The following is a 24,294-nucleotide window of genomic DNA, read 5'->3' as shown; positions in this document are numbered from 1 at the left end:
GAATGGAAGTTGAAATCACATAGAACTTCTTGCCCCTGCCACATGCACATACTTTTAATATTCTTAGGAGAAATAAATCAATGGATCTCATCCTTGGCTTGCTTAGTAGATCACTATGAAATGGGATAAGTGTTCCAAAAATTTGGCTAGAAATATACAGCACAGTAAATATTCTATTATCTATAGGCTACCTATAATTAAAAGCCAGGTAAGGTAGCTTTATGCACGTCACTAAAAATTCGTTTATAACCAAGAACAGAAAACTCACCTCCCTAGTAAAAACTAAGGGCAGTTGGTAATGAATGAACCAACTTCCATAAAACTGGAAAGCCAAGTACAGTGTAAACACTGTCTCTGTTTACTGTACTTTGCTGTTATTATGCTACATAAAGGATATCCTGACCTCTATGAAGGCTGAGAGCTTTAGTACTGGCCAGATTCCAATAAATCCATACAAATAAATGCTTTAAGCAGAATCTGTAAGAACTGCTATCATCAAGAACGAAACAAAAATTAGATCTTCTTTCCTGACCAAAGTATGTTTCCACCTTCATTTCCAATCTTAAATCCATAGCATAGCCCCGTGTAATAAACTTGACAGTATATTTTGCAGGGAGTCAGAAACACTATACAAAAAAGTGGGAAATAACTTCTGGTTGCTTACAAGCTCTGAGTCATAAGCATACATGATATGGAATGAGCACTGCATGAGAAACGTTTTGCATATGTCATACACTCTTTAGAATAAAATACAGCAGAGACCATGTAGGCAGATTAAACAACAGAATACTCATATTCAAGTCTTAATACTAACACTAAGTCACCCCTTCTCCCAAAAGAAAACAAAAAAAAGTTCCAAAATCTTGGCTACAGTGATGCTGCCATTATGATGAAAAACCAAACAACAAACAAAAGAACAGAAACCAAACATGCATTGGAAGGTTTTCAGATTGTGTAATGTGATTACGCACATCCTTTCAGCAGGATGTCAGCACCTGCTATGAATTATGCAAGCTCATGCACACAACCAATACATTAAATTACAGCAGATATCACAACACCATGCACATAACAATGGCTAACCAGAGAATCCTACCACAAAGTGTGTAGATGCTCTTCCCTACCCCGTGAGCCACCGCTAGCTCTGGAGCTGTTGCTGTGGAGCCTGGTTACCCATTTTCATGACATGGGCGGTGTCCTTTGGAGAATCTTGCTCCTGTGGCTGTAAATATTCCTATTTTTATAGTACTTTGACCAGGTCTGTTATCAAATGTAAAGCAGAGTTTGGCAGGAAATTCCATGACACAATTTGTCATAGTGGAATGTCACATCATATATTCCAGTCACACTGTCCTTATAATAATAATTCTGCCAATATCACAGTTGTAAACAAGAAAAGCAATGGTATCTGTGAATTCTCCTGAAACTCAGGCCCTGAGTGATTCCTGCCAGGCTATGGTGCTCCACAGGGAGAGAGGAACAGAAGCCCTTAGGAGATATCCTGAGGTTTTAATCTCTCACTAGGCCTGACACAGACTGTTCGTATCGCCACTGTACAATATAACTATAATGAAACCAGAAGGAATGTAGCATAACAAATTTAATACCTAGTTTAGGTATACTATAAAGTAGCTCTAATTTGCTCATCTTCATTTCCTTGAAAAATACCAACACCTTTATTCAGTGTATTTTGTGATGGCTCCAAATACTTTAAACCTACCACAATTACTTTAAATTAGGTTGGAACATAACAGTATATTATAAACTGAAATATGAAATGAAAAATTATCCTAAAATAAATTGAAAGGCAAATAAAAATTTGGGTGGGCAAGGCTGTTGCCAATTAAAACTTCATATATCTTTGAAAACACATTGTGTTTCATTTGCAAAGCTTTACATTTATTACTATATTCATTAAAATACTGCTGAAAATCAATGCTTATCACTCAAGCAGCAAGGTGCTGATAAGACATCTCAGCACTGTGTATCAAAGTTCAAGGCAGAGCTCTACGAGAGAAATTACAGAATACTATAATTTGTGACTAATAAAAGTAGTGTGTTTCTTTATCAAGCAGAATATGAGATAAAGCAAGAATTTAAACAAAATCCCATTATTGTACTGATTCATATGACTGCTTTATTTATTTCACCCTGCGGTCATAAGTTCATGTTTTCTGCATCTTATCAGCAGAGTGAACTATTGGCTCCTGGAAGTATATCTTTTCATGACTCTTAATTCTTTTCCTACTTTGGATTTATTCAATTGCCACTTCCTTGTGTATGTATAAATATATGCAGGAAGTTAATATTCCCTTTTGTTCAGTAATATCAACTCTTCCTAGGAAACATGAAGCAGGAGGAGTCTGGTTTTGTACACAAAAGACTCTCTTTGTCACTTTGGCATTAACTATGTATTTCCCAGGCAAAAGCTGTCTACTCTCAAAGTCTTTTCTTCTTTGAAAGGTGACAGAGAGAAGGCAGAAAGTGACTTTTCCAGTTAGTTACATGAATTAATAAATGGAAACCTTTTAGTTTGACATGGGGTATTTTTTGAAAATAAATATATGGCATTATATACTTTAAAGAAGATTAGGTTTATGCAGAACAAGTGTCCACAGAAATCAAACCAATCTGTCAAGTAGTTCAGGAGTAAATCTTTTTCCATAATATTTCAAGATGCATTCCTTGACAGTGAAAGTTTAAAAATGCTTTACAAGAAATTGCAATTGTCACAGAAGTAATTGCTGTCACTTTATACCTCATCCTGCTTTGCATGAAGTCAACTAAGTGTGATCAAATCCATACTGTGAAGCAGCATTTTAGTTTATGTATGCGTATTATTACCCTTTTTAAGATTCTCACTGCCTCTTCAGTTAGGATTTCCCCCTTGTTCCCATGCCAATACATGGTTATGAGTTTCTGGCATCCATAGGTCAGACTACTGTACAGAGCATTTAAGAGGCAAGCCATGTAAATGATGTGCAGAGGTACCATATGCAAAAAAGATCAAGAAAGGGCTGTATCTTAGTATTAACCAGTCCTATTGTAGAACAATACCTATTAAAACTTTGCTTCTAATATGTCTATGGCTATAAAACAACAGTCATAATTAAACTGTTTATTACTGTCAGCAACAGTTCACTTACCTCATCAGGGTTGGCATTAAAGGTGAGACTGCCCTCATCTAGCTGCATATACAATTTTCTAAAGGAAAATCCTAGAGGTGGATTCTTATTGTATATAGAACAGTGACCCCAAGTGGATTTGCACAACCTATGAAAACAGAATTAGTCTATTATCAAAATTCTTTTCTGTATTTCATACATTTAAAGAATCAATATGTAATCACTGCTGCAAAGCCAAACACTGAAACAATAAGAAAAAGGTTGATTGTAGCACTTAGTTCTTAAGCCTTTTGCATGTGTGTTGCTAAAGTCTTCAATTATGTGATGATTTTTTTTATTTTGCAGGTTTTGGTGTATTTGAATGCAATCTCAAAATGCATCCCAGTAGGTGGCATCATAATGACATCCACACAGCTGGGACCTCTGGCACTTCTAGTCACTTGTTACCCACTGTTCGGATACAAGTTCTCCTGCAGCAGTATCAGAGATTAAAAAATTGTGTTTATTTTCTTGTGCTCCTGTTTTGCAGTGAGTGAGATGCCACATCTGCATCAAATTATGCAACTCACTACTTTCTACCTGTCCTTTTTCCAGTCTTGACCAGTCTGGGTTATATGATCCAACCCCACCCCTCCATGTGTATTTCATCTATATTTTCCATTAGGTCCCAGTTTCTTTTCTTTCTATCCCACCCCGACTCCGTATCAGTTTCATCAGTTTCTGTCCCTCATCTCAGTTTCTTTGATGACACCATCTGAACTTCCCTTGAACTATCACTTCCTAGGCACTCTGTTTGTTATAGATTCCTTATTTCAGTTGCGGTTCCGCTTTAAGGAATCTGTTTTGTAAATAATTGACCACAATAGTCAGAATTCAGCAGGTAACTGCTGAGAATGTGAAAGAAACTTGGTTTTCAGATCAGGAACCTGAGTCTTATTTGGACTGAGTTCAGAACTACAACCACAGGACTTGCTGAAGTCTAAACTCAAACACATCCAATACAAATGGAATATTAAAATAAGATGTTTGCAGATATTATGTGAACTGAGACTTTTATAAATTTGCTAAATAAGGACAGGTTTTCATGACCAAACTGTATGCTTGGAAGGAATATTTGTGAAGATTTCACTAAATATTTATTTATATATATATATGAGGTGTGTCACAGGATGAAATATTTCTGAGGGAAATACACTTTCTACCAGCATGTTAAGAACATACACTGCATACAACTGTTTAATTAAGAAGCTATAGTACACTTACGCTTTAGTACTGGAAATTTACTTGTATTTTGTATGGTTTTCAAACTAAGGATCAAAAACAGTACAACGCATACCTACTCAAATGTTAAGATGTGCATAAACTTAGAAGCTTAGCAGAACCTTCACCAGAATTCATATTTTCTGTCAAGACAACGGTCTCCAACAACAGAACAACTGTGACTAAGAAATCATAATTGCATTATTCTATTACTGCAGTTCATAAAGCATAATAGGAAGGGAAACTGCTTCAAATGCAGATGGGCAAATAAATAGATGATGGAAGGAAAAAACCTAGAGCACAAAGAAAAGAAAATAAACAGGACCTGGAACAATAACCCATTTACTATATTAATACTACTTACTGTCAGTTAAGTTATGGGGCAAGACTATGTTGTGAAAGAAGACACACATTCTGCTGACCATCTGCTCTAAGCTAGGTATGCTTTCATAGAATTCTTCCCTAGTGCTGTAAAACACCAAATATCAAAGATGGTGTTTGTAATTCAATTTTGATCTTATACTATTTTATTTGATAGAACATGCCATTATTTATTTCCTGGACATATAAACAAGCAGAATTACCTCTGCGAGTTGTATAAATGCATTTCAGCTGTTGTTCAACTGCAGAAGTTCCATGATATATTTGCAGAAATTACCTTTTCTTTCCCCCTTCCTTCTGTCACTGTCTTCCAAAAACAAACGTTTAGGTTGCTCTAAGATAAGTAAAGTACATGAGTTCTCATTCCTTTCTACCTGGAGCTTCAGCTGAATATATTTGCTTGCTTGAGCTAGATATTTATTTGAAGTTCAGAGAAGTAATAATACAAACAGTTCAGCTGTGTGTTAATACAAAAGGGAAGACAAGCCCTTTTTTTTTTCCCACGACATAATCAAACAACAGGTTTGCAGTAATACATATATGCTTACACCAAGCACACTTGTGTGTATAGTAACATCTACTAATACTTGATAGTAATTACAAATCCAGAATAACACATTTTTAAATTGTATTCAAGTTTCTCCTTTTAACTTAGGAAACCTTTGCTACGGTTTGAACAATACAAAGTGCATTCTGAGACAACATTTAAGTTTAATAATTGTTTTTACTATTTCCAGGTAACTTTTTTTTTTTGCTTACCCTTGCCAGAGAAGCTCATCATTAGCAAGATCCTGCCAGACGCACGAAGCTAGACAGAGATCAGTTGCATTCAGGTATGACAAAATGGTAAAACTAAGCTCTGGTGGCAGCATTTCCAAGTTAATGAATCCTTCTTGCTCTTTAGATTTTCTTGTCTTTAACAGGTGGTAGATATCAATGCCTCCTTGGGCTTGTTTCCGGTGGCTTGCATTGGAAACACTGTTAGTAGCTATCCTCCTGCCATGTTCTCTGGTAAGATAACCTTGTCCACTGTACCCTTGGTGTTGCAGTTGCTGGTTCCTAGCAACTCTCCAGAGTCCCTGACCCATCTGCGAGCCTGTTGGACATAAAAATACAATTTAAATATCCTCAGCTATTTAAAAATATTTGTAAGACAGACTCAGGGCAGATTAGAAAATTAAAATTGTAGGTTTGTTCTAAATAACAAAAAAGTGACTTTTGTCAAAGTTATGCTGACAGTTTAACCTGTCTCCAAAGGAGCAACTGAATAAATACTGAAAACAAAAATTGTAACAAAAACTAGAATATTTTTTTCCAAATGTTTCCTTGCTTGAAGAGTTACAAAGTTAACAAAAAAACTTCTGCAAACAGTACCAAAGATTGATTATCTATGTCTGATGCAAGTTAAGAAGGCTCAACCATCAGAACATTTGTAATTATTTTTTTCACACTTCATTTAAAATGTAATTTAAAGAGCTTATTTAGAAATACTGAAATGCTGTAAGACATAAGGAAAAATGAAATTGTCCTCAGGATTGGGAAGCACATAAAAATATGCTGATGTTAAGGCAACACTTAACAACTTAGGAATGACTTTTAGCTACAATATTTCTAACTTACTTCAGTGATTATATATAAAGGATTCACTTTCTTGTTTGTGAGAACTCAAAACCTTTGGTTTATAAAAGATCCATCAGATGGTTGGTAGATAACATAGAAATGTAAGGAAAAAAAAGTAAAGCAAAAAAAGTTAATATTTTTGAAAATCCTGAAAACTGTAGAATACACAGTGACCTACCTAAATTTTTCTTTTTTGTTTTTTTTTCTCTTTTTTTTTTTTTTTTAAATCACTGTGACAAAGAATAAAGAAATAAATTTAAGGCAACACTGAGGTTGAATTCTGAAATCATTGTGACTGTAAATTCAGTTACAGTGTTGAACAATTCTCCAAAATGTAAGGCCACTGCTTTGAAAGCCTGGAAGAAGTCTTGACTGGAACACAAGGTGGTGTCTATTCCTTTCTCTTTGCTGTCCTCTCTACAGCCTTTTCAATGTCTGCATTACAATCTCATATCCCAAACCCTTAAGAGGTACCCCAGAAAGACTGAATGTAAGAGACAAGATTAAAAGTCACCTCACACAAAGAACAAAAACTCACTGGCTTCTGTATTTACTTATCACAACTTGTACACTGCATCTATTTATTTATTTATTTTTGTCAAACTTGGCTGCAGATTGTAATAAAGACAACAGATCCTCTATGTTATTCAGGTCTGATGATTTATGAAAGCCACAATTCAAATTTCAGTAATAACCTGCATTTACTAAGAGGGAAAATTAAAGTATAATATATCACACTAATTCGTTATTGGAATGTTTGAATCCCATCACAAGTAGTGCGTATATGGTGATATATCTAATGTTCTGGGTTTTGCTATAATGACAGACCACTCCAAGTAATCATACTAGGAATCTGCAGGATCCTGATGCTGACTTTCGAGAAAGAAACCCATATGGTCTGATAGCATCTCACATGCATTTAAAGTTATCTATATTCTACTAGCAGAGGGAATTAAAAATGGGGCTTTAAAACTGTTAGAAGTTGGAAATGGATGGAAACTGTTCTACATACGCAGAAAGAAACAGGCCACAGATAAGGTGAGTGATAAAAATGGAGAAATTACAGAAAATACAGAAAAAAAAGCATAAGCAATGGAGAGGCCTTAGTAATTCATGCTGATGTTTGCAAAATCTAGCTGTAAATTAAACACATCTACAAGAGAAAGGACTCTGCCTATATCTTTAATTGCCCAGCTAGATTAAAATAAGAGGTAGCAGCTTTTTTTTTTCTTAAAGCGATATTCCCAGAGTTGCAGTTGCTCAGTGCCACCTTTTTATGTCTTTGAACAGCTAAATCTCTCTAAGGAGAAGGAATGTTAATCCCACAGGAGGATCACCAGTGCAGTTGCAATAAAATCAAGAGCTATTAAATGAATCAAAGATAGGTGTGCCAGAATTGGTATTTGGGACTACAAGCATAAACCCATCAAGTCTCCTGCCACTCCCAACTCCAGCTGCTGCTTCTATTGCTGCAAAGAGCAGGCAGAGTATATTTGTGCAGTAAAGAACGAAGCTCAAAACCAGTTTGTTTGGGTAGGCCACACAACAGCCAAGAGCTAGGAGGATACTTTCCTGGGGGATGAAAAGTGCAGATAAAGAAAATTTCTGAGCAAATACAGCCTTTCAAAAAGGGTTACTATCACTGAACTAGAGGATTCAATTAAGATGACGTTCCCATTTCGCTAGGCACTGTATATGAGCAAGAAAATCAGCAAGAAAAAATACAACAGTACTGAAATATGAAACATGAAATTTTACATAATAAGAAATAATAAAACGTATGTGAACTGTGTATGTCAAGTAAGGAGAAAGGAAAGTTCTGCTAGATCTTCTCATTAAGGTAGTTTTTTGTAAGTCAAATTAAGGAATGCATTTTGCTAGTATTTTTGACATCTACTCTGACGTCAGTTTCCATCATTATAACAAAGCTACATTTCTATATATGTTTGTTAACTGCAAACCGATAAAAAAAGTCTTTCAAAAGTACTAATGATTTAGCCATACTTTAAATAAAAGGCAAAAAAAAAAGTAGCAACAAGAAATTTTTAAGGCTCAGAGGTACATTAGGGATCATACTGTGACAAATTCCATAACCGTAATATACCAAAAAGACAAGACAGAAAGAACAACAGCAGTATCTGAAACAGACTGTGGAAAGGCTGTGCCCTGTGAGTTATCAAGCAACCTTTAGGGTGCTTGGTAAGGATCTAGCAATTTTGTAACTGCTTTCAAACCTCTTCAAGATCAGATTATCTTTCTGTTTTGTACGCAGCACCTGTAAAGAACTCAGTCATGGTTGCAGGGGATCAAGATTTTCTACCTAGCCCTAAATCAAATACCCAAATTTTAGTTGCTAGCTTACTGTCTTTACTGCAATACCCAGCTAGCAGTTCCTGTTCACAGAATACGCTCTGTTGAGCAATACCGAACTAACAAGAGCACTAACACTTGTTGCTGGTTTATCACCCTACGCAACGCTAAGTGTGACACATCACTTACAACACAACCACTTCTAAATTATTTAACACTAAAAAGTGGCTCTGAGACAAAAACAAACAAACAAAACTGTCAAGAAACTAGAGCTCTTATAACATACTCACGTACTCAGGCAGATGATACCACTGCAGAAATATTGTAAACAGACTTTTGATTGATGCTCTATGTTAAGTACCAACTGAAGAAGTTTCAGGGATGACGGGAAGAGAGACACAACCCAAACCACTCAGAAACGGCTGCTGGAAATTCACGGGCTTTAACGTGTGTGTAACCCAGCAGCTGCCATGCCGTCTGCTGGATCGTGTCCCCTTTCCCCCATCAAGCAATTGCTTTTGGCTTTGCAGTAATCCAGGATAAACGCTGTGAGAACTCACTCGTAACACACGACGAGTCGACTCACTGCTATTACGTGGCCCTTTGAGTAATGGTGCCCAGAAGTATATTTTTCAATTATTTTGAACGTCCATTTTCAACCTCCAGGTTCAGTAAGTCGCTCAAATGTGGGCTCCAACCCTCCAACTTACATAACTTTATCTAATAATGGAAACCTTTTAATGGCTTGATCGCACGAACTAGGCAGGGAAAACAACATGAAGCTTATTTATAAGGCGCTGACCTCCCTGGCTGCGCCTGCCCCACGTCTGCCAAGCCCGATTTCGGTGTCCAGGGCACCACCGAACGGCGTCTCACTCGCCTCACTCCCTTACCTAGCTCACCAAAGCCTTCTTGGAGACCTGAAGACAGGGCACTAAGAGCTGAGCGCAGCCCAGGTTAAACCAGAGGGGCTCGGTAGCTGCCACCCGGCCGGGTAAAGCCCAACGCAGCGGCCGGGCACAGATCTCCGGCGAGATCCGCGTAGCAGCCATCAAAGCCCCCCGGCAGGGAGCCCTGTGCCAGCCCCTGGGGCACCCCGGGGCCCCCCCGGTCCCCTCTACTCCTGGGGAGGCGACGCCCCCGCGCCCTCATTGGCCCTTCCCGTTCATCCGCCGCTTCCGATTGGTCGCGCCGCCCGCCCGTCTGCCGCCGGCTGCCCCGCTGAGGGCAGCCCGCCGGGGCCCCCTTACCTGTGCGGGCTCGGCTCCCGACCGCCGCCGCGACGAGCCCGCTGCCAGCCGGGGCGGGAGCCGCGCCGGGCAGAGCGGGGCTGGGCGGAGGGAGGAGGCGGGGGGAGCCCGGCAGCCCCTCGGGCGCGCAGGGAGGCCGCCGCCGCGTCTCCTGCCGGACTGGGGCTGTTGTTGCTGGAAGTGGCGTCACGGCGGAGGGACGCGCTGGAAGCGGAAGCGGCCGTTGGGCCGCGCTGCGGCGGGCGCCTGAGGCGGGTGGTGAGTGCCGGGGCCGCGCCGGGCGGGGCGAGGCGCCCTGCGGACACCCGGGGGCACGGCGGGGAGGCAGGGCCTGGCCTGGCCTCCGGGCGGGGGTCCCGGCCCTGCCCCGTCGGGAAGGCAGCGCTGTGGGGACGGTACAGCGCGCGGGGGGGCATCTTCTTCAGGCTTACTGGGCTAAGCACCATGAGGCACAGTAATAATAATAATAAAAAAAAATAAACGGTGCGTTGTGACTGCAGGCTCTTACTTTTTTTTTTTTTTTTTTAAAGTTCCTTTTAAAGTGTCTTTTTGCTTCAGCTTTTTGTAATATCAGGTAACGAATTTGTAAGGTGGAGCTCTCGGCTGAGTTCCTTTCTGGCAATGCTATGCCTAGGCTGTTTGAGGAGTGGCAGAGGGAGCTGGGGTTGTTTAGTCTGGAGAAGAGGAGGCTCAGGGGAGACCTCGTTGCTCTCTACAACTGCGTGAAAGGAAGGTGTGGGGAGCTGGGGGTCGGCCTCTTCTCACAGATAACTAGTGATAGGACTAAGAAGGAATGGCCTCAAATTGCACCAGGGGAAGTTTAGGTTGGAAATTAGGAGACATTTCTTCTCAGAAAAGAGTAGTCAGAAATTGGAATGGGTTGCCCAGGGAGGTGGTGGAGTCACCATCCCTGGGGGGGTTCAAGAGAAGGCTGGACCTGGCGCTTAGGGATGTGTTTTAGTGGGTGACATTGGTAGTAGGGGGATGGTTGGACCAGATGATCCTGAAGGTCTTTTCCAACCTTAATGATGCTATAATTCTATTTTGGTCTTTAGGTTTGTAGTGGCGGAATCCTACCCGTCAGCAAGACAAAGTACCTCACAGAATTCTGTATCTTGAGGTAATATCTTCATGCATGTACTGTCTGGCAATACCTCCTCACTGCTTTGCCTGGTAAAACACAAAGTACTGGTTTTCTGGCGGGAAAAGACATTCCATGAAGGTAGCGCCAGGCAGTCATCTGCCCGATTCTAGCAGAAAAACAGATGATAAATTTCTGCTCTAAGGCTTTACAGCTGAAATCTTTACTTTTATGCAGGCTTTTGGGGAAATATGAAGGGTAATGGTAATTATCCTGAAGGATAAATAGCAACTCTCCATTGCCAATTTTTTAGATCTCTCATGACAGGTTTTTTTTTTCAGTCTCCCCTACCTCCATCTGAGAACTTACTAATCAGTACTGCTTGCTTTAAAAGTATAAATTTTCTGTACTTTATCCCTTTGAAAAAGCTGTTCTGGGTGTTGGTGATCTCCTGCATTGTTGATTCTATTTTGTTGTCTTTTTTTCTTCTTGCAGTCCTCAATTTCCTTGTAGGATAGTTCTGCAGAGAGAGGCACCTCTTTGTAGTTTGTTCTGTGTCATTAGATGAGTCTTTTCTGTGAAGCAAAGCTCATAATAAATTAAAAGCAGGTTCTCAGCTTGAGCGTGACAACGTAGAAGTTGAACTGGACCTTTTGCTCATAGTTCCAGTTAGCTTAGTCCTATCTTGAAGTATCTGGGCAGCCTGTTGCCACACTTCCCTGTGAACAATTTTAAGTGTTCTTAATGGATCATCTAAATAGAGAAGTATTGTCTGATTTGAAACAGCAAAGAAACTTGTTCACTCCTTTTTAGTTGATTTAGCCAGTCCTAAATTCTTAATATGCATTCAGATCTCTATCTTTAAAGGTCTGATAGTTGATGGGATTAGGCATTGCTACTTGATCCTGATACTGAAGGAATGAGGAAGATGAGTGGTATTAGTATTGAGCCATAGCTCTGTGCTGTATTGTAACACTTTGGAAATAGTGGCCTATAGAAAAGATGAGCAGATACCTGTTAAATTTCAATGACAATTCTATTGCATTTAGTAATTTTAATGTTTTTTTTCTTTTTTTGTTGTTTTTAAGGGGAAGAGTGTACTATATCACATCTATCTCATAATCTGAAAGAAGAATAGAATTTGGAATAATGGCAACAGGAGACCTAAAAGGAAGTTTAAGAAAAATAGAGCAAGGACTCCGCTTGTTAAATTATCCAAGAGATGTAGATTATACAATGTAAGTAGCAGTGTGAATAAACTATGCTAATACATGATGACAACAAGATGTGTAAACAAGATATGTATAAATATTAGCTTTGCATCCAGTGATGAGTAAGCACAAAGGGTATGTCTATGAAAAGTTGAGGTTTGATAAATAGGGACTTTAAGAAGAGGTAATGCAATTTTGCTAGTCTAAGCAATCCTTAGATAATTCTAACATCTGCCACTGTCTTGCTGCTCTTTCTTCTGGTGTTTTTTTATTTTCTTTGATTAATCTGTCGTCTTCCTTATTTCTTTGTAACTGCTAGCAAAACTTTCCTCAGGAATTTTCATCCTGTGAAAATCACAAACAAGGTGTTCAATGCTGAGATAGAAATGCTCTTGCGCTTTAGACCTGCCAATGTTAGAATGATATGAGAGGTCACACAAAATCATTGTTTCAGGAGTTTTACAGGTAATAGTAAGGACTGCTGAATGAGATACCTGGTAAGTTGCTATGAATCAAGATAGATAGAGGAAAAACTTAAGGAGAAACAGTATAACTTGGGTGTCACATGCTGGCAATATTAAAACACCTTTCGAGTAAAATGTTTGTAATCATGTAATTAAGGGCTTTTGTTATCTCCTGATATGTAAAATACTTTTGTATCTCAACAGGTTAGTGAAGGGTGATCCAACTTCATTTTTACCTATCATCAGCTATTCTTTTACATCTTTCTCAACTCACATAGCAGAACTTCTGGTAAAGTGTGATGTGGAGCTTACAGCAAAGAGCGACTTGCGTTTCATTGAAGCTATTTATAAGGTATCTGTCTTCATATTCTTTGCAGAAGAGACACAATTTTGTGCATGGGCTCATAAAAACTAAACATCTAGTGAGAGTAAAAGTTTTTGGCTGTGAATAGGAACTGCAATTTGGTTAAGATTTAAGACAGCTAGTGGTTAGGGCAAGTTTTTATTTAGATTTTCCTGAAAATAGGAAAGGATATTGTTGTCCAAATTCTAATTTTAGGGCAATCGTAGAAGCAGTAACATAATTAAGTCTTATTTTAGGTGTGAGGAATACGGAAACATTTGTTGCACAGTAAGTTACATAGCGAGAAGTGACCTCAGAAGAAATCATAACCAGCAAAAAAAAAAAAGGCAAACTTCAGTAATTGTAATAAAGACACAACAAAGAAACAGTTATTTTAAAACATAGGCCAAATTAATATTAAAAGTCTAGTTCTTAAGAGTTTATAAATTGGAATCAAATTCTTTAAGGTGAATCAAAATAATTTTACACTATTCTTAAATATAGACATAAACATGTTTTATAAATGGAGTCTGGATGTATTAACTAGTAATGGCTTATTCATACTAGCTTTCCATCTGAGGATAGGAGAGAATCCTTTACAAAGTCTTTGTGTAAGCCTTAGTTAGGCCTCTCACTCTATTTGCTGAGATCAATGCAAGCTGTTACTGTGCATTCACTGTGAAAAGGTTGTTTTTGTTTAATTTTTTAAATATTAACATCTATAATAACTTCATGTTTTAGACTGACATAAATTTTGCAAGTGTGATGTGAACAAAATACTTCTGGAAGAGGTATATTGAAAATTTAGCTAGAAGAAACAGCTGAGAGTATGGAAACAACCAAATGAAAAAAGGATTAGTTCAGAACTGCAGAATGAAAGAAAGATAAGAACCTGAGCATGCTATTTTTACAATAAATTATATGGTGATTTTGAAAGCAAACTTTATTGTGTTGCAGTTTCTTCGAGATCAATTTCAGTATAAACCGGTTTTAACAAAACAGCAGTTTCTTCAGTTTGGCTTTGCAGAGCGAAAAATACAGATTGTTTGCGACATTATCAACTGTGTGGTGAAAAAGCATAAGGAATTAAGTAACTTGAATAAGGTACTGATCAAATGATAACTTTATTATGAGGTATGTTTCTTCTGACATATCCTTGGTGCTGCAATTAGAAGGTGAAGATGAGTTTATCTGAAGATGAAGCATTACTGGTAGTCAAAGTAGGGGGAAAATTAGTATCAAGTTCCACCTAAGATTTTTAGAGTGCTGTTGGGTATACAAAAGATGTGAAGCTGACAATGTTTTGTAGTATTAAAAAAATAGAATTACTAAAACAAAGATTAATCAAATATTTTAACTTTACAGTAGGTGGTGTATTTCCTGTATTTCTCAACATAGTGAATGTTTATGTAACTCAGACTTTACAGGTAGAGTTTAGAAACAAAGCAAAATCCTCCGCTATGTTGAAGTTCTGGTAACATTTAATTTAAATATGAACTTGTGTTTGTGTTTTGGTGGTACACATCTTAAATGTGATTATTAATCGCATTTGATGGACATTGTTGAGGTAATTTTATCATTCTATGCTGTATTTAAAGACATTTTGATTAAAAAAAAAAATCAGTCTTCGTATTTTACAGGAGTTTGAAGATGTTATAAAATCATATGAAACAGAACTTGTATTTATTTCATTTGTCACTTTTGGGGGCATAATTACATACTTTTTTTGTTCCTGAAGTTGAAGTCTTTCAACTTCTTCAGCCTGGAGAAGAGAAGGCTTTGGGGAGACCTTAGAATGGCCTTCCAGTACCTGGAGGGGACCTACAAGAAAGGAGGAGAGGGACTCTTTCACACAGTGTAGTGTGACAAGGAGAAATGGTTTTAAACTGAAAGAGGGTAGATTTAGATTAGATATTAGGATAAAATTATTTACTCTGAGGGTGGTGAGGCAGTGGAACAGGTTGTCTAGAGAAGCTGTGGGTGCCCCATCCCTGGAAGTGTTCAAGGTCAGATTGGATGGGGCATTGGGCAACCTGGTCTGGTGGGAGGTGTCCCTGCCTAGGGGATGGAACTGGGTGATATTTAGGAATATCACCCCTGCAGGGGGTGGAACTGCGTGATATTTAAGGTCCCTTCCATTCCAAACCATTCTGTGATTCTATGAACTTTGTTGCAAGTCATCATTTACGTTTGTGACCAACTTTGTTGCAGCCTTGCATAGGTGTTACAAGTATTATGCATTCATTCTAAGATCCATTTTGTCTGTTAATTTAGTATGTAATTTATTTAGACAGTGTTGTACTGCAGAGGTTTAAATGTCTTTGTGTGCTGTGCCCGTTAATGACACACCCTCCACCCCCCTTTTCAATTTGAAGGTTAAATCCCAAACAAGGAAGAAACTTAGACCTTTGAAGTGTGAAGTATGGTCAAATTGTGGTACTGTCCCTGCTGGTCCCAACGGCAGTGCTCTAAATTCCAAACAGGTATGAATGTAGTTGTCACATTGTATGTCTAAATGTTAATCTGATTTATAATCTAATCTCCCAGGCTCTTTCTAGAGTATGTGCTTTCACTTAGGTTCTAATGTTTGATCACAGTAGGTATCTTTTTCAAAATGTGGGTGACTGAAATAGTAGCTATGTCCTGGTTTTGGCTGAGATAGAGTTAATTTTCTTCACAGTGTCTGGTATGATGTTGTGTTTTGGATTTAGGATGAGAATAATGCTGATAACACACTGGTGTTTTAGTTGCTGCAGAGCAGTGCTTGCACAGAGCCAAGGACTCTTCAGCTCCTCATGCTGCCCTGCCAGTGAGGGGGCTGGGGGTGCACAAGGAACTGGGAGGAGACACAGCCAGGGCAGCTGACCCAAAGTGGCCAAAGGGATGTCCCATACCTCCTGGCATTATGCTGAATGATTAATACAGGGGAAGTTGGCTGATGGGGGCTGCCGCTGCTTGGGAAGGGGCTAGAATTGGTTGACGAGCAGTGAGCAGGTGCATTGTGCATCACTTGTTTTGTACTGGTTTTAATTATTTATTACGATTATTATTTCTCTCTTTTTATTATCTATTATCTCTTCATGGGTCTTTATCCCAACCCATGAGTTTTACCTTCCAATTCTTTTCCCCCATCCCACTGGGAGGGAGGGAGTGAATGGCTTTGTGGTGCTTAGCTGCCTGTTGGGTTAAACCACAACAAGCTATTACAGAGAAAACTGTTTCTCTTTTACTGAGTAGCTGATTTCAGTCTTGATAGTACCAATCAAGTACTGTTGTCTGTTAGTTGCATTATACAAAAAAGGAGGAACAGTAATCAAAATGAAGATTCAATTGGGAAAAACAATATACATCTTTTTTGGAGATTGAATTGTGTTTGGCTTGACATTATGCTGGTTTCAGTGTAGGTTTCAAAATACTTCTTACTCTGGGTATGTATGCAAGTGTATTAAGAATTCCCTTGAAGAGAAGAATTTTAGCTTCACTAAAACATGTAGTAATCTGCAAGTGTTTAGATACTGCATAAAGCTAGTAATTATGGATTCTTAATATTAGGTAAAGTATTTTGTGTTGTGACAGGTAGAGATCATAAGACTTGCTCCAGCTGGAAAGAAGGGCAACATTTGTCTTTTGCTCTCTTGGAGGAAAGTATTCAAAGGAAGTGGAATATGTAGCTAATTGGGCTACTTTGGCAGTAGCCAAGGAAAAGACTTCCAAGCTTCCTAGTTATTTTTTTTTCTTTCTGAATGGTATAGAGGTAGTTTTAATGTTGAAACTGTGTATTTGTATTGTGAGTTTCATGCCTCCTTTCATACTTTGAAATCTAATAACCTTAGACATCATTAATGTCCTTTTATACAATAAGAAAGGCCATTAATGATTTCAGTACTGTTGAAGGAATACCAAGGTATTCAGTAGCTATGGTAAATTGTGTGAATATTTGTTTTACAATTCTTTCATGTGTATGTGATTACTTTTTAAAAATTAAACTGCTATTGCTTTCTATGTTTTGCAACCAGCTGGGATACGTTTGTTAGATTTAAAAAAAAAAAAAAAAAAAAGCTAGGCTAAAGGCTGTTTAAGTGATAGATTTTTTTTCTGTTTTTTTCTTTTTTTCTGTTTTTTTTTTTTTGACATGCTCAAAAGATACCTCAAGTAGAACGGCACTCTGGAAGTGAAGTTAGTGATGACCTTCATCCAGCATCCCTTTGTTCAGCACTGCTTCATCCACCACCCCTTCCAGACGAGGGAGGTAATGAAGAATTGTGCATAGATGACGACGTTGTGGAAGTTAAATGTGAACAAGTAAGAATTTTTATTTAAGATGTCCACGTGCATTCTTATTCTTAATATTTCTTACAGGACTTTCCTAAAAGGGGGAGGTTTTTAAAAAGATAGCTGGATTCTTCTTAAATGTAACTAGTAGATATATAACAAATGATTGGGGAGGGATAAAAAAGTCAAATTCTATTGTCTTTACAAGAGACAATTCTGTTAAATTTCTATAAAAGCTTAGTTCTGTGAATGCTGTTAATGACAATTCTAAAAGGTTACTTTCTAATGTAGAAGAATGTGGTTATTGAACATGAGGAAAATTCCACTTAGCTTATTTGATCAAACTATGAATTATATCTATGTCAAAATTAGAGAATGTGTTCTTATCCATATTTTCAGGTCATAGAAGATAATTCTCAGATTGAGTTCCTAAGGAGCCAGCTCGCTGATTGCCAGGAAAAGCTTCATAAACTAGGTTGGATTGAAGATAGGCTACATACTTTAGAAGAGAGACTGAAAGGAAAGATTACTATAGACGAGAAGGACTGGAATAATTTGTTGAGCCGAGTTTTGCTCCTTGAAACAGAATTGCTGGTGCAGTCCAGAAAGGTATATCAACTTCCATTTTTCTTCTCTAAAAAAAAAGGCAGATATAACTATCAAAATATTTTTTTTAGTACTGTGTAGCCATTACCAGATAACAGAAGTGTTGCCAGACACAACACTCTCAGCCTGTTTATGCTTTTCTCACCTCCTGATGTATGCCCTTTGCTATTTTTAAAGGGGTGATCTTGAATACAAGTGCTATTTGTGGAGTTGGTGATATTTTTTTTCTTTAACTGTGAAGTTCTGTTGCTTTCTCATGCTCTGAAGCAAAGCTCTCCATTGGAAACGGTTTCCTTTCAGGAACAGAAGGTATAGCTCAGCATATTTTCATGAGTAATGACCGTGCGTGGTTTTTATTTGTTACTGAACTTTTAGAAGGAAGCTTTTGTAGACTTGTAATTATACTATATTTTGAAAACTTACCGTTTCTGTAGTGGAGGATTTCATTATGTTAGGGACACATTTAAGCTTGCTTTTTTTGGTCCATATTATCAAATTTTATCTCATACCAGACTGCAATTGTTGTTGCAGTAATCTATGAGGTAGTACTTTTTCCACTGATTCAGCTGAATTCATATCTTTTAATTCTCCAGACTGATCTCTAATCATATACATCCGAAAGATTGTCTTCGTTCTATATACCTAAAATTGTCAAAAATAAGTGGTACAACAGAAAATAAAGAGTTAGTGGGAAAAGTTAATTCCCTTTTTAGCCCTACTACTATTTTATGGTTATCTTTTAAATTTATAACCTGACTGATATTTCTCCCTTTTGCTCTTCCCTCCCCTTTCCTTCAGCCTTACCTGTGATGCTCGTTGTATTTTTAAATGTGAAAAGGTACTGTAACTGTGATGTGGCTGTATTTGGCGTATATGTCAGAGCAAATCAGGTGTTTTCTTACATTGAGACGGTCTTATTTCTCATGGGGTTGAAACGCCTTTGTATAAAGATGTACGTTACATAATTTCATACATGTACATGTGTTTTGAGCTGCAGTGACCTGTAGCATCAATTTTGTCATTGCATGCTTGATTTCAAAATGTATTTGCATGTGTATCCAAAGGATACCAGGAGAATCTTTTCAGAAGTTGAAAACTTATGAAAAATAGTTTATCAGTGTTTCATTTTTCTGTAGTTATAAGAATGTTGAACTTACTTGTAATCAGGACCTCAGAGTGTATTTCTGGCCCTGCAATATGAAAATGTTGCTAATACTTGTATACAAGACATTTTAATATATTTTTTTCCTGTGTTCATTGAAAGTGTGCTAGTTACGCAAAGTCGTGAAATGGATAAGTGTTCAGACTAAGTGCTGGGATATTTCTGAAGGGTGTAGTTCAGACAATAATGACTGACATTATCAATTACTTTTTTTTTGCTTAACAGTTTCAAGTAGCCAGTTTCAACGGCTACTTTTGACAGCAGAATGGGAAGGCTTGTGATTCAAACTAGGCTTTTTCCTTCATTTCTGTAAATTTGGTTTATTATTACTCTGGTATCATATGTATTGAAGTAGTTCAGATGTCTGGAATACTTGCTGTGAAAATATACTAATACTAATACCACTCAAAAATTTCCAGTAAGATAATTGTATGTCTCTACTAGATGTTACTGTAAGAAATTATCTGCAGAAATAATTTTGAGTTTAGTTTGTGTGTGGTATTGTTATTTCTTTCAAAGCAAAAGAAGCAGTTTTTTACATTAAAAAAGAAAGTCTTAAACTGTAACTTTTTTTTTTTGCAACAGACTTTTGAAAACTGCCAAGAAATAACCCTTTGGGTCAGAGAATTGCTTCTCCTTTGTTTTTATGAAATTCCATCCAAGTTGTTCTTAGTAATTCTGAATTGCTTCTGTATCTACGGTTTTCTTCTTACTCTTGCATTTTTCAGGCAACTTCTGGCATCTAGCCAACATAGCAGGACCACTCTAAGATTTGTATTGCACTGCTGCCAAAGTAGCAGCAGCTGTGCATTTAACTCTGGGAAAATCTGAAAGCTGCCAAACCTGTTCAATGAAAGGAATTGGGCAGAAGCAGTCAGTGTAGATAATTTTTTTTTTTCCTCTGCCTTCTTTTAATGACTTATAATTGCAGTTGTCTTCAGCTTCTTCCCATACAACACCTACTAATTCTTCCTCATTTACTTGGATATAATTCCCTGTTAACTGATATAGTTAGTCCATTATGTAAAGTGATATATTTTCCTGCAGGGTGAGATTTGAAATTATAATAATAGTTATTGGTTTTAAAAAAAAGTCTGTTTTTGAGTTTTTTTTAAACTTTGAAATTAGGAAATTGCACACATTTGTTGTGAGTAGAACATCAGTTTTGATTCCTTGTTTATGAACAACCTTTTCTAAGCTAGATTGAGTGAAACTGAGAACCTTTCTTGAAAAAACGGTCTCATTTAGAAGCCTGAAAAACTAGCTTAAACTAGACTTTTGAGTTCTAACCATTTAGGTGGAATGAATTTCAGTTCATCTTTACACTAATTTCTAGGACTGAGGAGCTGCATTTCTGATTATCAACTGTAAGTGGAAGGTTTGCTTACTTTAAACTTCACAGCAGCCACCATCAAGATGTAATTGTTAGCACAGGCAAAGTACAGTGTAACTGTTCATTCTGCTGAGTTATATGCACTATATTTGGACTTGCTTTTGACCTGTTTATCAACAGCAATATTAATAAATCCTACATAAAATAGGGGATTCTTAAACACAATGTGAGTGTGAAATTTAAGATTTTTTTTTTTAAGCCGAAGAGCAGTTCTGTGAAAATATCTGTGCAGTGCTAACATACTTGGATTGGTGTAGCAAATGCATGCATATTTGGTACTTATGTATAACTTTGTTCAGTCAAAAGATATCTTAAAACAGGATATAAGGCTAAAATGCAGTAAACTTGTATTTCAGAGAGACTTGTCATCAGCGTTCAGCAGTGTAAGTCAAGAATGTGCTTCTAATACGATTCCAGTTTCTCCTGGTGAGTATTAATGTTTTTTTTTTTTTAATTAAGTCATATGCTAAGCACTTCTGCTGACCTTGGCTAAAACAGTGGTTTTTTAACTAGAGAGTCAATTGTGATTTAGAGACCTTTTAATTTAAATGCATGCTTCAGATCAGAAATGAATCTGCTAGCAATTTCATGTTTGTAATTTATTCTTTAGAAGCTGTATTTACTCTAATTGTTTTAAATGTATTAATGCAAATGCATGGCATATTAATTAAGCTGAAAGTAACACTCTACCAAAAGTCTCAGATGCAAATTTAAGGTGCTGTAGTTAAAGCTGTGAAAAGTAATAATGTTGGATGCACTTCAAAGCAGTTACAATGTTTTAAAAAATAAAATTTTCAAGTACAAAATAAATTTGCTGCCACAGGTCTATTATATTTAAAATAATTGCACATTTTAAGTTTTCTTTACTTATAAAGGGAAAACTGAAGTTTTTTGTTCATAATCTGTGCTGAACGTTCTCTATAGTTTCATCCCTTTTGAAACAATGGCTATCCTCACTAGCTTTTTCACTGAGCTTTCTTATCTTGAAGACCACAGCAGAAGCTTTTTCCAGTCTCCAGCTGAATTTTGGAAGACACAAGTAGTCAATGAAACAGCATTAAGTGGGAAGAAAACTAAAAATATTCTCTAGTTCCTAAGTAATTCTTATTTCTTTCTCAGTGGTAGCTTCTTAGCCTATATGTTTCATCACATTAATTTGGTCTGTCTCCTCTATGGCGGCTATTATCCCTATCACCATTAGTTAGGAGAGTATTGCATTTCGTATTCTCATTTATTAGGCCTTTTTGTCCCCTTTTGGGATATTGGATAGAAACTGGAAGGGTAACTAGGAACCTACTTCTGTTAATCTGAATAATCCAGTTCTATGGAAATTAGGAAGGCCTCTTTATAGACCTTTTTAGAGACTTAAAAGCAAAAAACCTTGCCACTTGTTTACTTGCTTTTGTATGTTCAATGATATATTATTGACACTTGAGGACTTCATAGTCAGCAAGTAGGCTGATGGTCTTTAAAAGGCAACCTTTATGTTTTCAGACTTAGAGAATTCATCTGGATTTTCCAAAATATGATCCAGAAAACTGTAGGCTTAAAGGCTGTGCAGCCAGTCGTAACTCTTATATTGAGGATATGCAGTACTCAGAATGCATTTTTTGCTTGTAGTGCTCTTCATGAATCACTACTGTATTGAAGGAACACTTTTTAATTTTAATTGATTAAAATAATACGTTTCAAGTACAGAATAGCGTAGCTGAACATGTTCCAGAGTTTTTATCTGTAGATGATTGCATGATTAAAAATAAGGACACAAACACTTGTTTTAAGTACTAAAATGTTATTTTCCCTGACAACACTATTCTGAATTGAAGAATATCAAAGCCTTCCCAAAGTAAAAGATAGCATGCAGCATCCATTCAGCAGAAACAGACCTAAAACTAGTCCAGTGGGAGCAGAGCTAGGGAGACAAAAAACTTATTTTTAGCTAAATAAGTGATGACTTTATATTTTTGCTGCTTAAAAGACAGGTTACCTTGCACAAATTAAAAACCACGTTTGAACAGGTGATTCACAGTGCAAATACTGTGAACATTCTGAAATTACTCTTTAATATTTGATCCAGTAATTAAAGTTTAATTGCTGATTTTACTGTAGTCAGGATAAAAGGTAGCTTTCCTAAATGATCTTTTTGGAATTTGTCTTGCATTATATATAATATACTCTACCTACCCTTGTCTTAAGAAATGAAAAAAACTAGTTTGGACCCTCACCAGTAGCTTTTTTTCCTCTCTAAACAATGCATTCTCTTCTGTTATTACATACTGTAAATCAAGCTATTTGATAGCTGACCTTGCAGTAAGGGAGCAAAAAGGCAAAGGTGACATAAAAATGAGTCTTTCTCAATAGATACAGAAAGGAAGGAGGAGATGCCAGAGAGTCTTCATCAGTCGTCTGGATACAGTTCACTATTATCCACAGACCCATCTCCCAAAGCCATGACCATTAATTCTCATGGTCTGACAGACATTTCAAAGGTAAGTAAAACTGGCAAGTGCTTAGTTGATTTCCTTTCTGGGGTCAAGAGAACAAGTAAGCATTCGTTTTAGTTGTATATACTACTAGTGAAAAACAAGGAAACTATGCAAAACTATGTCTAGGTCTGTCTCATAAAAATCCTTTCGATATGTAAACAGTGCTTAAAGTTACATTTTCTCAATGAATTTTTCAGGTTGAAAGTCCATCTGAGGAATGTTAGCTTTGAAGAGTTCACTAAACTTGTTGCTTTTAAATTGCAGGAGACAACAAGACAAAGAATGGAACGGATAAGTAAAATGTAAGTAATAGGAAAGGGCGGCAGGAATTCATTTCCCAGGAGGGAGTTGTACTGGACTAAGGCTTATGGAGAACGTACATATGTGTTCCAAACCTCAAAGGTCTCTACATCAGGTGTGGCATTTCCTTATGACTCCACTGGATAATAAATCCACTTACAGTTCTGTATTTTTGGAATGAGTCACTGTTTTGGTTTCTAAAAAGTAATACAAAGCATTGTTAATAGTATTAACTGGAGATTAAAGAGTGTTTAGAGTTTGATTGACAAGGAATAGGAATATTAGTATCTTTTGATAGAAGTTTCTGGAATGAGCAACTTTTTATTCCTGAAAATTATGACATTTCCACTCTGCTTTATTATTATTTAAGGAAAAAATAAGGTAAAACCAACTTTAGGCTAAGCATTGCATTAACTGTATTAAGGTGTGTTTCATGCTAGTGCTGAGATTGGTAAAGAAATTTTTTTGTAAGAAATATTTTTATTACACTTGAGGAATTGCTGTATAAGATTTTCTTAGCAAGAAATTTGTACATTATACAAATGCCAGCCCTGAATAAACTGTAGTTTTTTTTTTTTTTGTGATTTAACTTCCTCTAATTTTGAGTGGGCTACTTCTTTCTGTGTATACTTAGGTTTTATTGATATTTGGTAGGCATTTTAGTCTGCAAACCAATTACAGAAGAAAAGGGGATGACAGCCCTCTTAGTTTAATGCTGCTTATTGGTATTTTGGATTCATTGGAAAGTAAGAAATAATTGATTTGCCTTTTACTGTATTTTAATAAGTATGCATGAGTATATAAACAATTTTTTTTTTAATTTTCAGAATAGAAGAAACCTCAGAATTGTTGAAAACCTCAAGAAACACCTCTGAGAAAACTTGAAAGAACAGGTCTTCAGACCTGGTCTCTGTAGACTTACGGATATCAAAACTAATATGTATGTTTGTACAGCATTAAATTTTTAATATATTGAATTTGTAATGATCACTGGTGCTTATACTCCTTTGAATAAATATCTTCTAATGCA

At 37.0% G+C, this 24,294-nt stretch overlaps 2 protein-coding genes across 6 annotated transcripts in view; one reads left to right on the top strand and one right to left on the bottom strand.

The window, feature by feature from the left end:
• The window catches only part of FBXO8 (F-box protein 8), a 19,872-nt gene extending 9,692 nt beyond the window's left edge, over positions 1-10,180 (bottom strand). The window contains exons 1-3 of one of the 3 annotated variants that reach the window (XM_083835379.1): positions 9,947-10,180; positions 5,526-5,862; positions 3,147-3,273 (exon numbers count right to left, since the gene is read on the bottom strand). In XM_083835379.1, the coding sequence (XP_083691505.1) occupies positions 3,147-3,273; positions 5,526-5,854 (456 nt within the window). In that variant the 5' untranslated portion in view covers positions 5,855-5,862; positions 9,947-10,180. Of the gene's footprint in view, positions 1-3,146; positions 3,274-5,525; positions 5,863-8,990; positions 9,554-9,589; positions 9,832-9,946 lie in introns of those variants that run through there. The other 2 variants (XM_083835377.1, XM_083835378.1) reach the window with 2 other exon arrangements.
• Positions 10,090-24,294, top strand: CEP44 (centrosomal protein 44). 3 transcript variants are annotated; one of them, XM_083835374.1, is made up of 12 exons: positions 10,131-10,204; positions 11,002-11,066; positions 12,116-12,265; positions 12,907-13,054; positions 14,003-14,149; positions 15,421-15,528; positions 17,189-17,347; positions 17,717-17,926; positions 20,835-20,904; positions 22,840-22,967; positions 23,229-23,266; positions 24,092-24,294. In XM_083835374.1, exons 3-12 carry the CDS (start codon positions 12,177-12,179, stop codon positions 24,147-24,149), a joined length of 1,155 nt encoding a protein of 384 aa, XP_083691500.1. In that variant the 5' UTR covers positions 10,131-10,204; positions 11,002-11,066; positions 12,116-12,176; the 3' UTR covers positions 24,150-24,294. The 3 variants fall into 3 exon arrangements, with proteins under 3 accessions (XP_083691502.1, XP_083691500.1, XP_083691501.1); XM_083835375.1 differs by lacking the exon at positions 10,131-10,204 and adding an exon at positions 10,243-10,429; XM_083835376.1 differs by lacking the exon at positions 11,002-11,066 and having other exon boundaries at positions 10,090-10,204.

The sequence above is a fragment of the Anser anser genome (assembly GCF_964211835.1).
Source record: "Anser anser genome assembly, chromosome: 4".
Lineage (NCBI taxonomy): Eukaryota > Metazoa > Chordata > Aves > Anseriformes > Anatidae > Anser > Anser anser.
The sequence above is the reverse complement of the archived record's forward strand: the minus strand, read 5'-3'. Positions and strand labels throughout refer to the sequence as shown.